Genomic DNA, 17,945 nt, shown 5'->3' on the forward strand with positions numbered 1-17,945 from the left:
GGACACCCAAGAGCAAGACCAAGACCAAGACCAAGACTGAGTTTGCTAATAGTGAGGATTGTTGACGAGGATCGGGTTTAAGTAGTCAGTGTGAGTACGAGGAATCTTCATTCATAGCTTATCTTCAGTAAAATTAATATGTACGGCCACGTACGTCCGAGTTATGCACCGGACATCGGCTGCACAGGATGCTAACAGATATGTACTGACGATGATGACCAGCTGGTAGTTTCAAGTCACCAGCAGGAGAAATGGCTTCTCGATAACCGGTGACGTTAACGAGCTGAGTATGCGAGATGAATTAAACAGAACCGCTGACAAGCATTTTCTCTTCCGTGAACGAACAAAATAAGAGTAGAGAAAAAAATTAAATAAATTCATTTGTATTTATAATATAAATAGCATTGCATTGTCATAAATCTGTTGGGAATATACAATTCTATATGATGTTTGCAGTTGACACTGCTGACGTTCAATGTTCCTGATAATAAAATTTAATTATGAAAAAATTATCAGCACGACCGGGCTAGGGACTGGCGGTGGCGGTGGTCGACTAGTAGCGCTGATGAAAGTTTGCGGGCTGAGTTGGTTGGGCCGTAGAGTAGACCATTCCAGGTGGCTGCTGGTGAGTCATTGCATGACTTTGATGCTGGTGGAACTCGGGAGCGCCGTGAGTGCCCAGCCTCGCTCGTTTTGGATTTTGTCCGTGATTATGCTCGTTATTCCCTTGCTGCGGTTGATTCGGTTGCTATAATAAATGGTTTTACGTTTTACTTCATTTATATTCTCAGGATATTTTTATTTTTAGTTATTATTGTAATGATAACGTTGGCTTTGTAAGTTTACCGTTTGCTGCTGGTTCTGACGAGCTTTGTTTTCAGTCTTTTCATCGGTATCGTCGTCCGTCAAGAATTCTCTTTTAGGATACGGGATCGGACATCCAGCGAAAATACTGAGAAAAAATATTAAAATTAAAAAATAAATTACAAAGCAAAAGTTTAAATTTATCTTTGTTATTAAAATCAATCATACTCTTGAGTTGGCAGTGGCTCTTCTTGAAAGTAGGCGTCTTGCATCGAATGCTCAGATGTTATCCGTTTATTAGGATCCATCATCAGCAATTTTTGTAACTGTATTTTGTTATAAAAAAAAACTAATGTGTCATTAAAAATAATTACATAGTTTATGTAAGTCATTTATTTTATTTATCTTTACCAAATTGAACGCTTTGCTATCTGGTTTTATTTTATGCCGATCCATATACTTGGTAAGTGAACAATTGGCATAACTGTAAGTACAAATAAATACCTCATTATTTATTATTTATTTATTTAAACTTTGTTATTTTTTTACCGACTTTTAAGTAAATCTCTTACTTGGATCGCTTGAAGTCTTTCAGTAATGTAGGATGCTCGGGCATTTTCTTTATGTCCTCCCAATCCTTTTCTAGTGGGAATCCCATCACATTAAAAATACTAAACAGAAGATGTATAATATAATTATTTGTAGAAATTAATGGACAAAAAAAATGAAATAATTTAACCTACCGATCCAACTGATCATGATGGTAAGGATTACTAGTTTTAATGTCTTCTTGTCTACAATGAAATATTGGCTCGGAAGTTAATAACTCAGCAAATATACAACCAATAGCCCATATATCTATAATTAATTAATTAATTATATTAGTAATTATTAATAAATTCCTAATTCCTGGTAAAATTTTTAACTTCCGGCTGTAAAAATTTTTAATTTTCAAAATTTATTCTAAAAAAATTGGTGTTATATCACCACTTATAGTCGACATGGTAACGGTTGCTACGGAAACTTATCATGGCAACGGTTGCTATGGAGACTCTTGTTTAAAAAAAAAGGAAGTTATTGGTTTTGATCCGATTTACAAAAATCGAGATACGAAAAATTCTATTTTTTTTAGGTTTAACAACAAAATAACTATTTTTTGAACTTAAAGAACTCAAAAATTTACTCTTTAAGCTCAAAAACAGCGGGAAGTTTTGAAGTTGGCTTACAGAGTCAACAGTTTTTCAAATTTTTTCTCTACATTCTAATATATTTACCGATAGCTTTTGTATAATGCCTCGCTCCTAGTAATAATTCAGGTGCTCTGTACCAGAATGTAACAACAACTGGATCAAGATCAGCCAGAGGTTTCAAAGGAGCATTGAACAAACGCGCGAAACCCATATCCGCTATTTTAACTCTGCCTCTTTCGTTTCCTTCTCCCATAACCAAAATATTTGCTGGTTTCTGCCGACAGAACCATCGATTAATTAATTAATTACCGCCAGTTGTAACTGATAATTAAGTACTTTATTAAATTAAGTTACCAAGTCTCTGTGAAGAACCCAATTGGAATGTAAATAATGAATACCATTGAGAATTTGGTACAACAACGACTTGACCATTCCTTTTGGCACCATCACTGGTTTTTTGTTAGCTTTAGCAGCTCTATGAAATTTAATAATATGCTGTCAATAAATAAATAACAATTACTGTATGTTTATATATATTTGTTAGCAAACTAAGTTAACTGCAAGTAAGTAATAGATAATTACCCATAGATCATGCTCCGCAAAATCGAAAAGTAATGACACTTTTCTGTCGTTGTGAGAAAGAAATACCCTAATAAGCGTAATGACATTAATATGCTTCAATTCCCTGAGTAACTAAAATTATAATAAATTATTTTTTGTTGTAATTTAATAATGATGCTAAGTGTAGCAGTCATTAAAAAAATTTATTTATTTTCAATGAACGAAGTAAATACTGACAGGCAAAAATTTAGAACATATCTGTCAATAATTTAAAAAATTTTATGATGACAATTAACTTGGTAATCAAAACTACAAAAATTGTTGGATGTCAATTACTTTCAACATCATATTGACCACTATAAATTACAAATGAAATACTTACAGCGATTTCTCTACAAGCGGACATTGACAGTCCAGTTCCTTCGATTTGTTTGAGACCAAAGTCTTTGGTGTCTGGCCTGGACTTGAACTCGCTGTCAGACACTCTGATTAAATAAAAAAAAATAAATAATTAAATTATGATCTGAAATACTCATAGAAATTGCAAATGACACTAGAAGCTTGTCAGTTCGGCAATTTTAATTTAATTACAAAAACTCCGATCAGCCGGAAGTAAGAGTTATAATTTTATTGCAAAATAAAAAAAATAAAGAACAATAATTTAAATTGGACAGAGTGTGTAAGTTATGATAATTGACAGACAATAAATAAATTAAAATAACAAAAGCTAACCCTTCTTTTCGGCGAGCCTTGTAGACGTGTCCATAAGTACCTCTGCCGACTTTACACCCTTCGAATTCAAATAAATCCTCGACCTTGGTCCTGTCTTTCTGTGTTTTTAATTTGAATTCGTAATCCATCATATTTTACGTTATCTAAACACTATTTTTATTGAAGTCATCAACTATTTTTTGTAGTATTGTTTTTCATTGAAATACAATTGACACAATAAACTAATCCAGCATCAGCGCTCTCTTTATTTTTTATTTAATTCTTCAGACGTGTCCATTATTATCAGCAGATGGTTCAAAAAAAGTGCCAGCTGTCAAGAGTACAAATAAATTCTGATATTTTGATAAATTAGTTAATTAGTAATTATAAATCACACCTGTGTACTTAATTAGTGAGAAAATTTAATAATTTATTCACAATAAAAAATTTTTTAATTTTATTCCAAGTGAAGGTTCTGAGAATTACAAAAATTTTAAAAAAGTCACGGGAGTAATGATTTTGAATTAGCGCGCGAAACTGTGCTGCCATCTCCAGTCTTTTGAAAGTTAAAATTCAAAAGTAATTTACAATGGCGCCACTTTCGTCCAGCTGATAAATTTAAAAATACCATAGTCAGTATCGCAACTAATAAATTAGTAATTAAGTAAGTATAAATTACTTCCGTACTGTGTAATAAAAAAATTCAGTTATCAATTAAAGGCAATAAATATATTTTAAATTTAAATTTAATTTAATATTTTTTTGAATAAATTTTTTCAGATTTAAAATAAGCGCGCTGAGTTTAGTAGTCACCCCCACTAATAATTACCATCACACGTGGGCACGTGTGTTTTTAAAATAACCTATAAATTTATTTTTTTAATTATGAAAGTTTAATAATTAAGTAATTAATTAATTATGAGTAAGTACGATTTAATAAAAACAATAGACGATGATGAGGAAGTAGAAAATTTTTCTGATAATTCAGAATTTGGTGATGACGATGTGAGTAATTTTTTTCATTATTTATAATAATTTATTAATAACGATACTCCAAATAGTATAAATTTAAACTCATACTTCAGTATCATAATTAATGATTGATAATAATTTTTATTTAATTAAAATAGGTCCAGCCTCACAAAGAAAAATCAGTAGATGAGAAAAAAAAGGATTTTGATACTAAATTCACATTTGTAAGTGACGCTTCTGAGTACAATAAAGACACTTGGAATGATTTGAATAAATATATTAAGCGCAAAGCTAAATTCAAGCTTGATGATAAGATAAAACGCGTTCGCCGTGAGCAGAATGTTGAAGAACATCCGATTAAAGTTGATGATGATGATGATGATGATGAGGATGCTGATGGTCATCATAATACTGATAATGATAATGATGAAAATGGAGATGGAGGTATCTATCTGTCGGACGACGAGATGAAGAAGGACACCTTCAAGACTAAGGAGCGGAAAGGCAAAAAGAAGAATGACAAAGCGGACATCATGGATTTCGAGGAAACGGCAACAGCGGACAACTCCGCGACATTTTATCAAATGAACCTGTCGAGGCCGCTACTAAAAGCCATCACTACGATGAATTATGTTCAGCCAACACCAATCCAAGCAGCGACGATTCCTGTTGCGTTGATGGGCCGCGATATTTGCGGGTGCGCCGCGACTGGAACTGGTAAGACAGCAGCGTACATGCTCCCTACGCTGGAACGACTACTCTACAAACCCGTGGATGGTCCGGCGATCACTAGAGTAGTGGTTTTGGTGCCTACTCGAGAGCTGGGTGTCCAAGTGTACCAAGTAACGAAACAACTGAGCCAGTTTACCAACATAGATGCTGGATTGGCGGTTGGTGGTCTTGATATCAAGGCCCAGGAAGCCGCTTTGCGTAGAAACCCTGATATAATTATAGCGTCACCAGGTCGTTTAATCGATCATATTCAAAATACTCCCAATTTTACGTTGAATAGCATCGAAGTATTGATTATTGACGAGGCCGACCGGATGTTCAATGAAGATTTCGAGACCCAGTTGGGGTGCATTGTCAAGGAATGCTCGAGGAGTCGGCAAACGATGCTGTTTTCTGCTACGATGACGGAAAAAGTAAAAGATCTGGCTGCTGTTTCTTTGGACAGACCAGTTAAGATATTTGTCGACAGCAACATTGACGTTGCTTTCAATCTAAGACAAGAGTTCATAAGAATCAGGGCCGGTCGTGAAAAAGATCGGGAAGCTATTCTTGCTGCTCTGATCTGCAGGACGTTCAGGGACCACACGATTGTCTTCGTGCAGACGAAGAAACAGGCTCACAGGCTTCATATTGTCTTGGGGTTGCTGGGCATCCAGGTGGGAGAGTTGCACGGGAACATTTCGCAGCCCCAGCGTTTGGAGAATTTAAGGAAATTTAAAGACGCTGAGGTTGACGTCTTGGTGGCGACTGATGTCGCGGCGAGAGGTCTGGATATCAGTGGGATTAAAACTGTCATCAACTTTGTCATGCCAGCTACGCTGGAGCATTACATTCATCGGGTAGGTCGTACCGCTCGAGCAGGACGAGTTGGTGTCTCTGTATCACTTGCTGGAGAGGAAGAACGCGTGTTAGTTAAAAAAATTATAAAGAATGCTAAAAATCCAGTAAAGAATCGTATAATTGCTCCCGATATAATTGAAAAGTACAACAAGAAACTTGAATCGCTGGAGCCGGATGTGGAAAAAATACTCCAGGAACAAAAAATGGAGAAGGAAATTGCGAAAATAGAGAATCAGACCAACAGAGCTGAGAAATTGCTCCAAGAAGAGGAAGGTCCTCGTAGAAACTGGTTCCAGACTTCTAAGGAAAGAAAACTCGAGAAAGATAAACTGAAGTTGACGGAAAAAATAAAAAGCAAAAAAGAAAAAAATGACGGGCCCAGTAATTTGGTTGCTAATAACAAATTAAAGAAAAAGAAGAAGGAACCAGAGTTGGATCCAGCAGAAGCCAGAGCTCTGAAGGAATTGGAAAAAGTTGCTGCTTATCAAGCCCGTCTCGTTAAAAGGAAGGGCAAGATGAAGAAAATTCGTACTGTCATCGATGACGGCGATAGAAGAACTACTGACAAAAATGGTAATTGTCTTTTTTAAATTTATTAATTATTTTTTAAACTTTTCTAAGTGATTGTAATTTTTTTTAGGTCCCAAGAAACGATCCAAGTCATCATTCACTAATGATCTTACGGATACAAGTAAAAAAGGCGTCAAACGTTTGCGTTATGAGTGAGTTCACATCATCAATAAAACAAAAAATTTATTATTCTTATTATTAAGTATGACAATTAATTAATAAATAAAATTATTTAATTTACAGTGCGAATAAAGTTCAGAGAGAAACGTCTGGTAAAGTCCGAGGAAAGTCAGGCGCTCCTGGAAAGAAACCGATGTCAGGAAAAAAATCAATGGCGGGAAAAAAACCATTTAAAAAAGGACCTGGAAGAAATGGAGCACAGAAATCGAAGAAACGATAGAATAAAAAATAAACTAATTAAATGTAAATTAAAGTTTAATTATCAAGATCAATATAATGTCATTATATTCATAATTGAATATTTTTTCTACTATACTCGTTCATTGTTCAATCAATTTTTTTATTTTTCTTCCTCTTATTATATAACCAATACAATTCGTCACGAGTCCTCGGAATTCATCAGCTTGCAAGTCCGATAAATAATTAATTAATCACAGAAATTGCAATGCAATTCAATTACGCGCTATTTATTTTCCTCTTTACTTTAATAATTAATTAATATTTAGTTAGAAAATGATTTTACAAACTATTGTTATTGAGTACTTTCATTTTCAGTACTTTAATTGTTAATGACTATTATTAATATTTCTAGTTATTTACTTAGTCTTACTAAAAAATTTTTTATGAACAAGTTTGAGTAGAATTGCGCTGCAATTTCTGTGAAAAATATATCAATTAATTTTTTTTGTTTTATAATTTTAGTTGTCATTAATTAATTAATTATTATTATTATTTTACGCGACTTAAATCAATCGTCAAATTCATTCACACATTTGTCAAATTCTCTCATTAATTCATTACATATTAATATTTATATATATATGATACCTATTTCTTATTTAGTATGACGTTTTTTTTAAAATTTTTTTTTAATAAAAAAATTAAAAATTTCAAATGAATGCAATTTGGTCAACTTTTTTTTACAAGTGATCGATTAATTTCCAATTAATAATATTTAACGTATAATAAATGAAATTACTTATATATTTTTCTTTTTTTTCTATTAAAGAGAGTAACACAAGAAAACACTCGCGGTAAAAAAAAATATAATTTAGAAATTACCAATAAAATTAAAAACAAACAATTAAATAAATTTATCATTTATCATCAAGATAAATATTAATTTGACATTTATATTTATATATATATATCTATATTTGTTTTTTAATAATAATTATAATGATGACAGAGAACATTGTGATGAAATAATTTTCCTCTTAATTTTCAAATAAAAATAAAAACTGGTTTCTTAACATTGATATAATAAAGACAGTATAAAATCAAGGGTACATTTAAATCTACATACTTATTTATCTTTTTTTTTTCTATTTCTTTTTATTTATGAATGAAAATGTTACTTTTTTAAGAAGCGATAGCGACAGTAGTTTAAATTTTGTGTTTTTATTTTAAATATTTACTCAATGAAACCATAATCGCAATCACTCATTAAACTAGCCAGCGCTAATGCCAATCTTATGATCAAAGTTTAATATAAACAAAAAAAAAAAGTACAAGTCATAATAAAAATAATTGTTATTATAAATTGATCAAGATTGAATGTATCCTCAACAGCTTATAATCTAAGAATACGCGAACGACTTAGGTATATTAATTGTTGTACATAACCAAAATATTCTGTTTTCTAATATAGTGCTTAGTTTTTTTCTTTAGGTTTGCGATTTATTATCGCAGCAATTAATCCCCATTTCAATTCAATTTTTTTTTCTTCACTCAACATTTCATACAATTATTTACTTATTTTATCTGATTCTCTTGCTCTTTTCGCTGGTGGTTCATCAATCTGTAATAAAAAAAAAAAAGTATTTTACTAAATCGTATATTGTGTGACAAGGGATGAAATAAAATGATTTCAGACCAGGGTAAAGTTGGCTGACATTCCCAGTCTAAAATTATGTTTTATCCTTACACACAATAATTTACATGATTACCTGCACTAGAACTTAAAGTTTCAGTATCAGCAGTCAGTCAGAAACAAGTTTAAAAACAACTATTGACGTATGCGTAAATTGTCATTTGCAATTTATAATTAAGACAAATGTCCTTAGTTAGCGGACAGAAACTTCCCAGGGAATGAAATGTAAATTTGTCCACTGACTGAAAGCATTCACAATTGACGCATTTGCTAAGTCATTTTACTGAAATTAGTTCGTTTCCACTGACTGTAGAGACACTGAAACTTCAAGCTTCGATGCTGGCATTATATAGTAGATTACACAACTAGGGAGGGAAGTAGGCCATTCTAACCCGAGTGGCAAACACCCAGATTGGAACATTCTAACTTTCTCTGTGGTGAGTATACGATTTTTTACCAGATCTACACTCGAAAGTTTAAATTTTTGCGTGTTTGTGGAAAAATTGCTGCTAATTACATGCGCTTTTTATAATCTGTTTTTCCATAAGAGAAAATAGCGACTTTCTTTCCTCTAAACAGAGCAGGAATTCAAACTTTCATTGCTGGTATGGTGAAATAAAATCGGTCCCCAATTATTTATCGTGATTGATTTATGATCAAAAAGAAACTGAAGACTAAAAATAAATGAAACCTACCTCTTCTTCCATACCAGGCAATTGAATTCTAGTTTCTGACGCTTCCGCAGGCTAAAAAATAAATAAACAATCAATATTTTTTAAAACAATCAATGAAGTTTATCAGCAATCCACAATAAATAACAAAGTAAATCGGTTTTAGTAAACAATAGCCTTTACCTGTGCATCAATACATTCCATTTCTCCGATATGCAGCTTGAAAATTAATTCCGTTATAATTTAAAAAATTTTCAAGCTCACATTTAAATAAACTCGTGATTTAAATTTGTTGCAATCAAATTTTTCATCAATTAATTAACTCTAGCTAAGAAAAATAAAAATAATTAAATACTTACTCGGGCATCAGTTTCATTAGGTCCAATTCCAATTTCTTTTTGCTGTTTAGCCTTCGCTCTTCTGCCGGGTTTGTCATTAACGAGATTAAGAAGTGTATTTTTACCCTTGGGACTTGTCATGTTGACTTGCATCTCCGTAGGCAAGTAGCTCATAGTTACATTAGACAATAAGTCATCCGAGCGTTTGAAGTACATCGTTGGGATACGGGATTCGCTTGGGAATTCTTTCATATCGAAATTCGTCGTTTTAGTATAAATAACATTCATAGCAAGATCACATACTGCCCACAACTTGCAATTCATGTTGTGATCATCAGGCCTCAGCGCATCTTTGTGTGTCTTCATCCGCTCAATAAGATTTTTGTAGAATCCATAACAGTAGTACTCGTTTTTTGTAATAAGAGGCTCAAGAATGAACCAAAGACACGACTGGATTGTCTTCAACTGGCTAGCGTCCAGGTGGTCAGTAAACTCCGGGTCATGGGCTAACACTGGGACAGCAAACACCAGCATGTAGTCCGGCAGAATGTGAGGCAACTGTCCCATAGCTCGCTCGCCAGTTCCTACAGACAAGGCTTTAACATAATCTCTCCTCCGGTTTATATCCGTCTGCATGTGTGTCTTGAGCAGATACTTCAACTTCTTGTCCTGTTCTTTGCCAGCAAGTGCATAGTAGCCCATGAAGTCGAGGGGTAAACATTTGTTGGGAATGCCCGTGCCGAGACCGCGGTGTAGTTTGACGCTAAACGCTTCTCTTACTTCTTTCACATCATCAGTCATCAGTTGTGATAAATTATAAAACTGTTCGGCTGTAAACTGATCACCTACGCCCTTTTGTTCGCATATTTTAAGCATTGAACAACCGGCCTGCAGTCTCAGCCAGCTCATTTCCGCTCGACTGAGACGTCCCTGCTGAAGCAAGTCGCCTTTATTTACGACAAACGCATTCAACATTCTAAATGTTTTTTGAGCTGACAGATTGTCGGTCTTGAGTCCCAACAACCAACGCGCCATGCATTTCAATCCCTCTAATCGACACCGAGTCTCTTCTGGCAGCTGATCTTCGGGACACCAGTCACCCTCAATTGAATTTGCTGTCGACTCGCTGTTTTCCTTAACCAACAACTCTTTAACTATTTTTCTAGAGACCATATTTTTTATTTGTACATGATATTTGTCTGGTAAATTGTAAGCAATATGACCCAGGGTTACTATTGACGTTCTGTAGTGCTCAGATGTTGGTATAAGAGTTGTCTTAATTCTCTCAATTATTTCAGGGAATATTGTGTCGTGTATGTTTGTCATGTTGACGAAGAGACAGCGTATCGCTTGCTTAGCTTGCTTTGGTGTGCCAGTGAGAGCAAAATTTTTGCACATTGGTACCATTATGTTCATAATATCCGGCGCTACTTCATACAGCGGCCGGTACTTGCCCAGGAAAGTAAATATTGACAGCACCAGAGCTCCAACCATTTCGTCTTCCAGCTCGAGCAAGTGGATCAGCTGCTTCAAGATGTCGTTGTGCAGAAAATGAGGCCCGAATACGAAAGACAAAATCACAAGAAGTCTCAGACCTTTTTCACCAGCGTTATTTGGATTCAAACCAATCTCTTCAATGGTGTTACCGCCTTTCAAACAGTCCTCGACATAGCCAATTAGTATTCTGATAGCTTCCTCGTCGATAGTAACCGAGCTTACACGTTCAAGTAACATTTTAATTGTATTGTAATACAGATTCGTCATCACCGGCTGTCCTAATTTCTTCAGTACTGTTGTTATTGTCTCTGTGCACTCTTTGCAGGAGACATTTGGCCGGACTATGGTCTCCATGCCTTGTAAAAGTGAGGGATCTTTCTTCATATGTGCGCTGAACTTCTGTAAAAATTCCATGGCTTTCATCGGATCCGGGAGAAAACGCGATATCTGTAGAATTTTACTCATCAGCTCAGAGTTTGCCTCCGTTTTCTTAACTATTTCAAGCCACTCGGCGACGGCTCTGCGCACAGCCAGTTGGTGCTTCTGCAACTCAACGAAAGCCTTCGATGCATGATCGTCAATGGTACCGAGTAGATGGTACAGCTTCTTCATTCTCTCCTCAGCAGGCAGCTGATAAGGTACAAGGCAAGTGTTCAAAAGTCTCTCAACTAATAATCTGTCTTCCATACCGGTCATGTAGTAGCCGTGCAAAATTTTATCTTTGATCCAGGTGACAGCTTTCTTGGTAGCCTGGGGAACATCTGCGTCGTTTAAATGTTTCTTGTAAATTAACGCCAACCCGGACATGGCTTCTTTCCTGATCTTGAACTTTTTATCAAGAGTTCTTTCTTTGACGAACTCCAAAAGATCCTCGCTGTCGGAAACTACTTCAAAGTCCCGTCTTGCTGTTGACACGATAGCCATTACTACTTCGTATCTGACATTCTCGTCCGCGTCATGCTGACGCAGCTTCAGAGTTTCCGTGATGTCTTTACGCAACTCCGGATGATTTAGCAAAAAGTGCATTGAATACTGAACACACTTTGTTCTAATAGCTACACTTATGTCATTAAATCTACCCAAAAACGCACGCCACAGTGATGTGTGCTGTGATGCCAATTGTGAACCTTTTTCAGAAAACATTCGCGCCAAAAGTGCCACCGCATTGAGACGTTCAGTTTCAGATGATGATTTTAATTTACACTCCAGTTGTGGAAGAACTGAGATCAGTACAGATGGACAGATATGATTCAACTCATATATTAAATCGTATACTTTTTTACATATCTGTAATTCTTTCTCTTCTTTGCCAAGTATTAGTACGTGATTGAAAAACTGTAATTTTTAATTTATAAAATAAATTGTGATATTTATTCATGTAATTTTATCAGTTCCAGGTGAAAAAATATAAAAAAAAAAATTTATTTTACAAGCAGAGACCGCGGATATTTTCAAGTGATACCGAAATTGATAATACAAGTCATTGACACTATTTTTAAATCAGTTAGATAGAGATTTATGCTGATAAATATATATATATATATATATATATATATATTAAATTTATCACATGGTTTCTTATGCTTGGGATTTTTTTTTTTTATATAAGACGACCTGGAACTTGATTGCAAAATGTTAATAAAATTGACAACTTACTGCTTGTATATATGGTTCTAATGTTTCACTACATTTGATAATCAGCTCTTTAGCAAGACAATAAGCATTTTTCTTCTGTGTTTTATTAGGCTCGACAATATTCATTAGAATAATATCCAAAAGTTCATTACTAACAGTATCAGATTCGGTGATCAGTGGACACAAAACTTCTAACATGAAACTTTTTACTTTGCCAGAGTGCTCGTCACTAAAATATAAAATATATAAATGAAATTATAATATTGTGTGACAAGGGATGAAACGAAACAATTTCAGACCAGGATGAAGTTGGCTGACATCGCCCGCAGTCTGAACTGTCTTTCATCCTGATTTTTCATGATTACTTGCATAAAATTTAAATACGCTTATGACAATAGCCATTGAAATTAGAAAAAAAAGGGGGACATTGTCCGAGAATGGCCTTAATCAAAAGTAAAGTACTCACTTGACTATTCTAAACATAAGTGAGAAAAGTGTACAAAATATTTCCTGGCAGTCTTCCAACTCAAAGCACATGTTGAATGACTTAACGTACGCCAAATTTTCAAGCAAATAAAAGTATCTTTTGAAAGCTGGGTCTTTGGGATCCTTAAGACCGGCCAGCTGTTTAATGAGGAACAGAAAAATTCCTTTTACTTGTTCTGCATCTTTGTAAGGCGCTTCTGGCGCGTAGACCCGCAAGACATCAGCTATGCAGCATGCGATCAACAGCTGGACGTCTTTGCTCGGGTGCTGGAGAAAATAATCCTCAGCCAAGTGAAGTGCCAGGGGGATGTATTGTTGGTACGCGCCCTCGTCTTGACCCATCGCTTGCAGCGTGTGAGCAAGTGTCTAAAACAAGTTTACCAGCCAGTTATCAATCACCAGCCAATTATCATTTACCAGCAAAAAAAAATTATCAATACCTTCAGCCGTCTGATCAATTCATCAGCACCCAAATCTTCCGTAACTGGCCTGCAAGCCGATGGATAAACAATCTCTGACATTGTCGCTGCTTTTATTTGTTTTCTTTTATCTAATCAAGACCACTAACAGATTTAGAACACCGTCCAAATTCTGAAAAAAAAATATCGTCGAGTAAATAAATTATTATTTAAATTTAAATAAATTTTATGAAATAAAGTGAGTGATAAATTTTGACAGGTGGATTCAAAAATAATAGTAACGATAAACAAAAAATAATAAAGCATTGGTCAGGTAAAACTTTAAGGTTATGTCCTTGTACGCACACGTATACAAACTTATAACGTAAACAAATTAATAGTTTGACTTGATATTGATATAAATAAATAAAAGTAATTAAAAACAATATAAATACGTAAATAAATATTTTAAAAATAATACTCCAATAATATCAGTACCTTAAATTATGCATAGACACCGCACGGCCTATGATTATTGTTGAAAAAAATGTATCAATATAAAGCAAATATATAATCTGTCGTATCGTATACAAGACGAATTATTTTTTTACTTTTATTTTATCACTTAAATCACTTACTAATAACAATAATTACCCATTTATATATAAACAATACGGCTTGGCGGTAATGATGACCGTGTTTCAAATAATTTAAACATTTTATTGTTACGTTAAATATCCGCGGATTACAATATATTATTTTATAAAAACCATTAAATAGTTTTAGTTTATGATTATGATGATGAACGAACGGTTAACCGTGAATTGAACGACGCGAACCTGTGGTTACTCTACACCTTGAAGTTGGCAGTGCATCATTTTTACCAACTAGTACCAAGACAATTGCCGCGAATTTTTATATTAAAATAATCTATATAAAAATATATTTTAAACTTTGAATTTTATTACATTTCACTTTCACTTAATTCAAATTTTCAAATGTCAGTAAATAAAACCAGGAATTATTTGCGGGTGTTTTTATTTATTTATCCAATTGCTGATTGTTCAAATAAATAAACAATTGCCACATAGACGATGTCAATTTTTTGCTGCAAGTCAAGACACTGACTATATAGTGATGACAATTTATTTTTAAAATTAATTTTTGAATTTTTTAACTCATGATTTATTTATTTTAAATTTTTTTAAGATTTATTTGAACTGAGTGACGGACTCGGGATGTTGGTGGAAATAATTTATTATTGGCGGGTATCAGGATGGGAGAAGTTACCAGAATATAGAGTCGTCTGTTGTACTGAGTAGTTTTGGTGGTCTCTGAGACTTAACTTCCGGCGGCCTCTTTTTGCGTTGGCACGTGTACGTGAAGGTTTACTGGTTCAGCGCTGATCAGTTTTTGTTGATAATAAATTGATTAACTCGACCAGGATTAACAATTTAAAATGGTAATTATTGTTAATTAATTTTATTTAATTATTTAAATTGTTTTTTTTAATTTTTTATTCGTAATGGAGTTTGGAAAGTAGACTGGCTACTAGGTTAGGATGCTGACGCTTGTTGCTGGTCAAATAATTGTTAATTGTTGATTTATTATTATGATTGTGATTTGTAATAATTAAAATTTTTTTTTTATATTTAAACAGGCAAGCTTGAAGACCGATAACCCTGAGAAACCAGGACAGGAAGTCGCACCAGTTCATCGTATTCGTATTACTTTGACATCAAGGAACGTACGTTCTCTTGAAAAAGGTCAGTATTTTATTTTAAATTTTAAATTCTAAGTCCAATTTAAATTTTCCAAGGAGTCAGGATCAAAATTACATATTTTTGTACCTAGACTTTAAAAAAGTTCAGGTTGAAAGACCACGTGATCAATTTACTAGACCATGTGATTTTCCTCGTAAAATTTCATTTGTATGATCGTTAATAAATTGAAATTGAAATTTTGATGTTTTTAGTATGCTCTGAATTGATAAGCGGTGCCAAGAAACAGAAGCTCAAGGTAAAGGGACCAGTCCGCATGCCGACCAAGATCTTGAGAATCACAACCCGTAAGACACCTTGTGGAGAAGGTTCCAAGACCTGGGATCGCTTCCAAATGCGAATCCACAAACGAGTAATTGATCTTTACTCACCATCTGAAATCGTCAAGCAGATTACCAGCATCTCCATCGAACCTGGTGTAGAGGTTGAGGTCACTATTGCCAACGATTAATAAATAAACTTATTTGTACAAAACAATGGTTTAATAAAAACAAATACCAATTTAATTATTACGATTTATTAATAAACTCCTTACAAAATTACTCAATTACTCGTAATAATAGTAAAATTACAATAATTATTTTTATTATTGTTGTTGTTGTTGTTGTTGTTGTATAAAGTTTGATAATTTTAAACGGAAGTGTCGATTCAATCTAAATAGCTTTTACACAAATTATTTAAATTGGCTGCTTTCAATCTTCATCTTGCGAATCATCTTGATCTTTATTATTCTCCCCTTCTTCTCCTTCCTCTCCGCCACTGAAGTCACCCATGCCTTCGACGTCTTCTTCATCGTCGTCACCAGCAATCTCTGCGTTTTCCATTTCAGCTCGTTCCATTTGTCTCATCAATTCTGCTTCATCTGTCGCCGTAACGACCTTAGGCTATAATAAAAAAATTATATTTAATATCAAATACATCTGAAAAAAGCTGCTGCTTAATACGGGTTTCAAAATGGGAATTTTATTGATCCCTAGAGTGTCTGTACCCTGATAGCCAAGCTAACGACAGCCTACTGCAATTTGTCACCAAGTTGATGGCGAAAGTTGGCATTCCATCAGATGACGGGAAGTTGCCTTCAACTTTCTAGGAGAATTGGCAACAACTTGCAGTCAACAGCTGAAAGTTGTCAACAATTTGATCGTAATTAATTGACATCAATTTTCTGATCAGAAAATCTTGCTATCAAGGTACTGGCATGAATTTTCTCTGTGGTTTTCTTATGTAGCTGCACTATCATAAGATGAGGCGTAGGGTATCCGATAATGATGAAGTTCAGTAGGCACAAGACGGGCCACATCCACAGAAGTTAAAAGGAAAAAAGAACAAGGGAATATAATCTAAAAAACAATAATGATAATAAATACTCACAGCCATTTGAACATTAAATACACCACCGAGAGTCGTTATTTTATCTTTGATGACTTCAATAGCGTCATTTAGCGCCTTGAGACCATCAGATTTCTCGGGTGTCGATGTCGTCATGACATACAGAGGTGGTGCGATCAAATTTATCTTAATCGGAAGCTCTTCAGTGGATAACGCGAGTCCAGCTTTCAAAGCTGCTTTCACAGCATCAATTCCTTCATATCCATAACAGGCGACTTCAACATCCGCGCGGATTTTAACAGCTTGCGATGTTAGCTTACGCTTTATGTTATTCAGCAGCACCGTTTTAGTGTTCTCGTCCAGCCCGCATTCTGCGAGAATGGATGGATCCCTGTAAACAAAACACGCTTACAACTCAAATTCTTTTCTCATTTCTATTAAAAATAAACAAGTAACTTACAATACAGCCTGCTTGAAAAAGTCGTAAGCAGAAGCTTTTTGTTTCCTGTACTTTTCTTCAAAATGCCAAGCAGTTTTCTGGTACAATTCTTCAAGTTGTTCATCACTATCATAGTGCAATAATTCTGCTACATGTCTCAAGATTGAGTTTACAGCCTTAGCTTTGGCGTAACGTTCAGTACATTTTTCAACATCTTCAGTTGATACCCGACGTTTACTCAAATCAATATAACCTAAAAAAAATCATTTAATTATCAATGCAGATCCAGACTAAGTATTGATTCTAGAAGATGTTCAATTGTCTGAGAATTTATGGTATAAATTAATTATAGAAATAAAAAAACTTACCTTTTTCTTTATCAACACGAATAACAACAACGGGTTCAGTCTTTCCTACCCTGATGAGCTTGTTGATGGATCTGATACGTCTCCTGGACAACTCAGACAACAAGATCATGCCTTCAATGTTCTTATACTCCAACAAGTGGACATAAGCACCCATTTCGGCGATACTCCGGACATTGACCATAACCACATCTTCGACTTCCGGATATTTTTGTTTATAAAATCGACATGAAAGCGGCATTTTTATTATTTATCTAATAATATATCTACTGTATATTATTAGATAAATATTTAAATGCGTGCGGTATTTTAAAGGTTAAGTTAAAACGTTGTCTGGTTTTTTTTTATCCTTTTCTCTTCCAGCTCCGGTCTTTCTTCAACTCCAACAATATTGCCATTGGAAATTGACGTCATGATTTCATCATCCTCCAGCAGCATTCTTGTGACACTTGATGACATCTACCAATAAAGTAACATACCAAGAAATTCAAAATTTGAACGGTAATTTACCTGCGGCAACTTTTAAATTCCGCGCGGGAAATTTGAATTCGGTAAATTTTAAAAGTAATAAAA

At 34.2% G+C, this 17,945-nt stretch overlaps 5 protein-coding genes across 6 annotated transcripts; 2 read left to right on the forward strand and 3 right to left on the reverse strand.

Annotated features, from left to right (window-relative positions):
* Nucleotides 1-373: 373 nt before the first annotated feature.
* LOC103568518 (cyclin-dependent kinase 8) lies at nt 374-3,511 on the reverse strand. Its single transcript, XM_008545420.3, has 11 exons — nt 3,288-3,511; nt 2,938-3,040; nt 2,577-2,687; nt 2,349-2,489; nt 2,079-2,268; nt 1,548-1,662; nt 1,377-1,475; nt 1,216-1,288; nt 1,033-1,130; nt 847-952; nt 374-748 (listed from the first exon to the last, which is right to left on the reverse strand). The coding sequence occupies exons 1-11, from the start codon at nt 3,416-3,418 to the stop codon at nt 554-556; spliced, it is 1,362 nt and encodes a 453-aa protein (XP_008543642.1). The 5' UTR covers nt 3,419-3,511; the 3' UTR covers nt 374-553.
* Nucleotides 3,512-4,026: 515 nt separating this feature from the next.
* Nucleotides 4,027-6,875, forward strand: LOC103568508 (probable ATP-dependent RNA helicase DDX27). Its single transcript, XM_008545412.3, has 4 exons — nt 4,027-4,271; nt 4,397-6,383; nt 6,451-6,532; nt 6,624-6,875. The coding sequence occupies exons 1-4, from the start codon at nt 4,185-4,187 to the stop codon at nt 6,778-6,780; spliced, it is 2,313 nt and encodes a 770-aa protein (XP_008543634.1). The 5' UTR covers nt 4,027-4,184; the 3' UTR covers nt 6,781-6,875.
* Nucleotides 6,876-7,736: 861 nt separating this feature from the next.
* On the reverse strand, nt 7,737-14,715 carry LOC103568492 (sister chromatid cohesion protein PDS5 homolog B). 2 transcript variants are annotated; one of them, XM_053742744.1, is made up of 7 exons: nt 14,113-14,715; nt 13,501-13,651; nt 13,041-13,426; nt 12,596-12,803; nt 9,464-12,274; nt 9,129-9,179; nt 7,737-8,361 (listed from the first exon to the last, which is right to left on the reverse strand). In XM_053742744.1, the coding sequence occupies exons 2-7, from the start codon at nt 13,579-13,581 to the stop codon at nt 8,308-8,310; spliced, it is 3,591 nt and encodes a 1,196-aa protein (XP_053598719.1). In that variant the 5' UTR covers nt 13,582-13,651; nt 14,113-14,715; the 3' UTR covers nt 7,737-8,307. The 2 variants fall into 2 exon arrangements, with proteins under 2 accessions (XP_053598719.1, XP_008543617.1); XM_008545395.2 differs by having other exon boundaries at nt 7,738-8,361; nt 13,957-14,715.
* A 96-nt stretch (nt 14,716-14,811) lies between these two features.
* LOC103568489 (40S ribosomal protein S20) lies at nt 14,812-15,745 on the forward strand. The gene is made up of 3 exons (XM_008545380.2): nt 14,812-14,920; nt 15,119-15,224; nt 15,434-15,745. Exons 1-3 carry the CDS (start codon nt 14,918-14,920, stop codon nt 15,688-15,690), a joined length of 366 nt encoding a protein of 121 aa, XP_008543602.1. The 5' UTR covers nt 14,812-14,917; the 3' UTR covers nt 15,691-15,745.
* LOC103568481 (eukaryotic translation initiation factor 2 subunit 1) lies at nt 15,741-17,775 on the reverse strand. The gene is made up of 4 exons (XM_008545369.2): nt 17,376-17,775; nt 17,029-17,260; nt 16,611-16,959; nt 15,741-16,123 (listed from the first exon to the last, which is right to left on the reverse strand). The coding sequence occupies exons 1-4, from the start codon at nt 17,611-17,613 to the stop codon at nt 15,932-15,934; spliced, it is 1,011 nt and encodes a 336-aa protein (XP_008543591.1). The 5' UTR covers nt 17,614-17,775; the 3' UTR covers nt 15,741-15,931.
* Between the last annotated feature and the right edge of the window lie 170 nt (nt 17,776-17,945).

Source organism: Microplitis demolitor, chromosome 1, assembly GCF_026212275.2.
Source record: "Microplitis demolitor isolate Queensland-Clemson2020A chromosome 1, iyMicDemo2.1a, whole genome shotgun sequence".
NCBI classification, from domain to species: domain Eukaryota; kingdom Metazoa; phylum Arthropoda; class Insecta; order Hymenoptera; family Braconidae; genus Microplitis; species Microplitis demolitor.